The 3,989-nt window shown below is 43.5% G+C and overlaps 1 protein-coding gene across 2 annotated transcripts; it reads left to right on the top strand.

The window, feature by feature from the left end:
- The first annotated feature begins 466 nt into the window (after positions 1 to 466).
- On the top strand, positions 467 to 3,450 carry LOC105049787 (glycosyltransferase BC10). 2 transcript variants are annotated; one of them, XM_010929535.4, is made up of 3 exons: positions 467 to 688; positions 949 to 1,640; positions 2,416 to 3,450. In XM_010929535.4, the coding sequence occupies exons 2-3, from the start codon at positions 1,203 to 1,205 to the stop codon at positions 3,055 to 3,057; spliced, it is 1,080 nt and encodes a 359-aa protein (XP_010927837.2). In that variant the 5' UTR covers positions 467 to 688; positions 949 to 1,202; the 3' UTR covers positions 3,058 to 3,450. The 2 variants fall into 2 exon arrangements, with proteins under 2 accessions (XP_010927837.2, XP_073098495.1); XM_073242394.1 differs by having other exon boundaries at positions 497 to 1,640.
- The last annotated feature ends 539 nt before the right edge of the window (positions 3,451 to 3,989 follow it).

Genomic DNA, 3,989 nt, shown 5'->3' with positions numbered 1-3,989 from the left:
ATATATTTTAATTTTGATCGAATTAAGATAGATGTATAGCCATCCAATTGTATCGTTTTTGTCATTCCTAGTTAGAAGACAAGAACTACGACTCCCATCAATGACATGACTCGGAGGTCACATGCTAAACTCGTTTCCGTTCTTGATGACGGGAACCATCATTAGACGGACAATGCGATACACGCGTCGCGAGATGATACCGTCAACGTCGAACGCGCCGGACGTTTCCTTCCCCCACTCTCAGACACCCTGTCAACGCACCCAAAACAAATCCAAAATTTCGCCGGGCCAACAGGCAATCATGAAGCTGCCGATCTGGGTCTAAAAGTAAAGTCGGTCCATGTAATTGCCCCAGCTCCCGCCCGCTCCCACCATCCTCGCTGTTTCCGCCGGAGGACCGTTTCGCCTCCTTCTGGGCTTTCTCTCTCTTCCTCTCTTTCTCTCTCTAAAAATTCCACGACGACACCGAGACGGGAGAGATGGGGCGGGGACCGGGTTGGGGTGGAGACATGGGCAGCGAGCGGTGATTTTTGCCCAAATCCACGCGTTTCTCAGGCTTCCTATTTAAAGCCCTTCCCTTGTTCCCCTCGATCCGATATTGTCGATTTCGCCGAGGCTCCTCTGCCCGAGATTTGATCGAGCAGAGGGGAAGAGGGGATGGATTTGATCGGTTTTTGTTTCTCCTAAGGTCAGTTTCGTGTTCGATCTCGATCCTTGGGGTTTTCGATTTGAGTCTACTTCCTCCGCCTGTGATCCTCCTATTTGTTTGGAAACCTCTATCAAAATTCCTTTCTTACTTTCCTTTTTGGCATTTCGAGTTGCGGCTTGATCAAATTCCAAGGCTTTGGGTTCACTAGTTTTTTTAATTCTTTTGCTGATTCCTGTGATTCGTTTTGGATTTCTAATTCATTGTTTCGTCTCTTCATTCCGTCATCGTTGGACCTAAAGGGGCGTTCTTTGTCTCCTGTATTAACTGTCCCTTGGCTTGGAGCTGTTGTTGATCGCTGCATTTGGCAACTCATAATTAGGGGTCGGGATTGGGATTGAGGGTAGATTGAAGTCGATCGGAGGGCATCGAGGGACTTAAGAGGAGGAATCGGGTGGACGTGGAGGCAAATGAGCCGGTATTGAAGAGCAAATTGGCTGACGAGGAGGGGTATTACTTCCCTGTGACACCGGGGAAGGGCTGGTCGTTTGGTCTGATGAAGTTCGTCTCCATTCTGGTTGTTTTCATGGCGGGGGCGGTGTTGGGCCTCTCGGTAAGCGCCCATTTCAAGCAGTACTTCAATTCGCAGGCCGATCTCTTCTTTCCGAAGACCATGTACACGGCGAATTGCGACAAGGATTGCTTGAGCATCAAGAGCTTCGTGAAGCCGACGCATTTGATGCATAGCATGACGGATGATGAGCTCTTCTGGAGGGCGTCGATGGTGCCCAAGGTGGAGGATTACCCCTTCGAGAGGGTGCCCAAGGTGGCCTTCATGTTCATGACGCGGGGGCCTCTGCCGTTTGTGCCCCTGTGGGACAAGTTCTTCAAAGGCCATGAAGGGTTGTACTCAGTTTATGTGCATGCACTTCCCGACTACAAGCTCAATGTCTCAGAGGATTCTGCCTTCTATGGCCGCCAAATCCCCAGCGAGGTAAGATGATAATTTGGTTCGTTCATATTTCTGAATAAAGTTGATCATTTCTGTTGAATAATTACTTAGATTACAACATTGCCATTGTTTATGATTTAATGGTGCAGTTTTGATTTGTTGTGATGCATGTAGTTCCAATTTGTTTTGGGAACAAATAATACCTCATAATACAATAATCCTATTCTTTGAATTCTGTTTTTTGAAACTTAAAACAGGGTAATACTATTGCTTATATTGAATCACTTTATCCAACATGGAATAGGTACTTATCATTGTAAATGTGGATTGTAAGACAAATTATGTGTGTGGAGACAGTAAAATTCCTGTAATTAATGATGTTATCAAGAAGGTTATGGTTAGAATTCAGAGTCGTCTGCATTGGAAGGATTCAAGCAGGCAAGGTAGTTAGCATTTCTTTTAAAAAAGAATCAAGTGTAGTATTACACAAAATGCATTTTAAGATGTATGATCCACATGAACTTATTCTGACTACAGCTGCAGACAGGCCTTGCTCTTCATATAATTATTAAAGTGAAGCTCCGAAGTGTTGCAGATATATCATTGTTACAACAATTGACAAGAGGTTGTGAAAACACCAGCATAAAATAAGTCGATAAAAATAGTAAAATTTTCATGACTATGTTGAAAAAAATGATGCAAATTGTTATGTACATTATTTTTCGAAGCCTTTGTGGTTGATTTCAGATAATTTTAAATGAAAGCCTGCTGCTTGCATTTCATCTAACTAATCTTGTTCTTGCATTTTCCTATGCAGGAGGTTTCATGGGGTTCCGTTACACTGGTAGATGCGGAGAAGCGTCTCTTGGCCAATGCTCTCCTGGATTTCTCCAACGAGCGGTTTGTTTTGCTCTCTGAGAGTTGCATTCCAGTATACAATTTCCCCACTGTTTATGAGTACCTCATAAACTCGGAGCACAGCTTCGTCGAATCCTATGATGAGGATTCACCACAGGGCCGTGGCCGTTACAACCGCTACATGGCCCCTCATATCAAACTCTATCAATGGAGAAAGGGGTCCGAGTGGTTCGAACTCAACCGTGAATTGGCTGTGACTATGGTTGCAGACTACAAGTACTATGCCCTCTTCAGGAAATACTGCAAGCCATCTTGCTATCCTGATGAGCACTACATCCCTACTTATCTGAACATGTTCCATGGGTCTCTGAATGCGAACCGGAGCTTGACTTGGGTTGACTGGTCAAGGGGAGGGCCTCACCCAGCAACATATGGTGCCCCAAGCATTACAGCAGATTTCATTCAGGCAATAAGAAATAATGGGACCTTCTGTATGTACAACTCGAGGCCGACTTCAATCTGTTTCCTCTTTGCGAGGAAGTTTGCTCCAAATGCACTGGAATCCCTACTCAACCTCACTTCGACAGTAATGGATTTCTGACTGACTTTGTTCGGCACTCTGATTTTTTGCCTTCAGGAGACACTCCATCCTCTTCTGACCGATCAGGGTGGAATCATTCTTATACCACCCCTGTGGCATCCTTGCTGCCTCTGTATTTGGATTAGGGGTGAGTCTTGGATCGTTTCTGGTGGATGGTGTAGCAGATTGGGTGGCAGGCAGTCCCCAAGTCGCTTCATGGAGGATGAGAAGGTCCCTGACATGGAACTTCAGTTTCTTATTCAACATCCTCATTTATTTTTGGTTTTGTAGGTCTTCTAATGCATTTGTTCAGATACTAATCTGTGAACACGAACTCAATCATTCATTGTGTCATTATTTTAAGTTCAACAATGCCAGCGGCTTCGATCTCTTCGATGTTGCTAACAGCTTAAATATTTGTTTTCATGCCTTGAAAGAGGCTGGCAGTGCTTGTTGTATATTACCAACTCTCGGATAATGATTGAAGGGAGAAAAACACGAGGTGGAACATGATTTCACATAACTAACGTATAGTTGTTCTAAAAAAAGAAAAAAAAAATATTTATTAGGACTTCAAATGTCTTGTAACGTTTGCATGGTGATTTTAGTTTATTTAGTCTGAAACCAGGTTTTGTTGGTATACAAGGGAAGGGATTTTTCAATTTGGAATTGAGTAATATTAAAATGTATATATTCAGGTATCTTTCAACAGTGTTTGACAGCAACGTTTGTGAAAAAGTATGCAGCATTTTCAGCTGGATCGTAGGATGTGGACTGTTTCCAAGCTGTCATAGAAATAATTATCAAAATGCTCACTTCTTCCATTAATCTACGTCAACATCAATTGCCAGGTGAGCAGGGCAAGGAATGATCAACCTCCTAAATGTCCAAACCGACCCATTCACTCTCACCTGAAACAGCTCAGACTACAAAGAAATATTAAGGCTTATTCT

This window comes from Elaeis guineensis, chromosome 8 (assembly GCF_000442705.2).
Source record: "Elaeis guineensis isolate ETL-2024a chromosome 8, EG11, whole genome shotgun sequence".
In the NCBI taxonomy this organism is placed as follows: domain Eukaryota; kingdom Viridiplantae; phylum Streptophyta; class Magnoliopsida; order Arecales; family Arecaceae; genus Elaeis; species Elaeis guineensis.
This window is presented reverse-complemented; position numbering and strand designations above follow the sequence as displayed.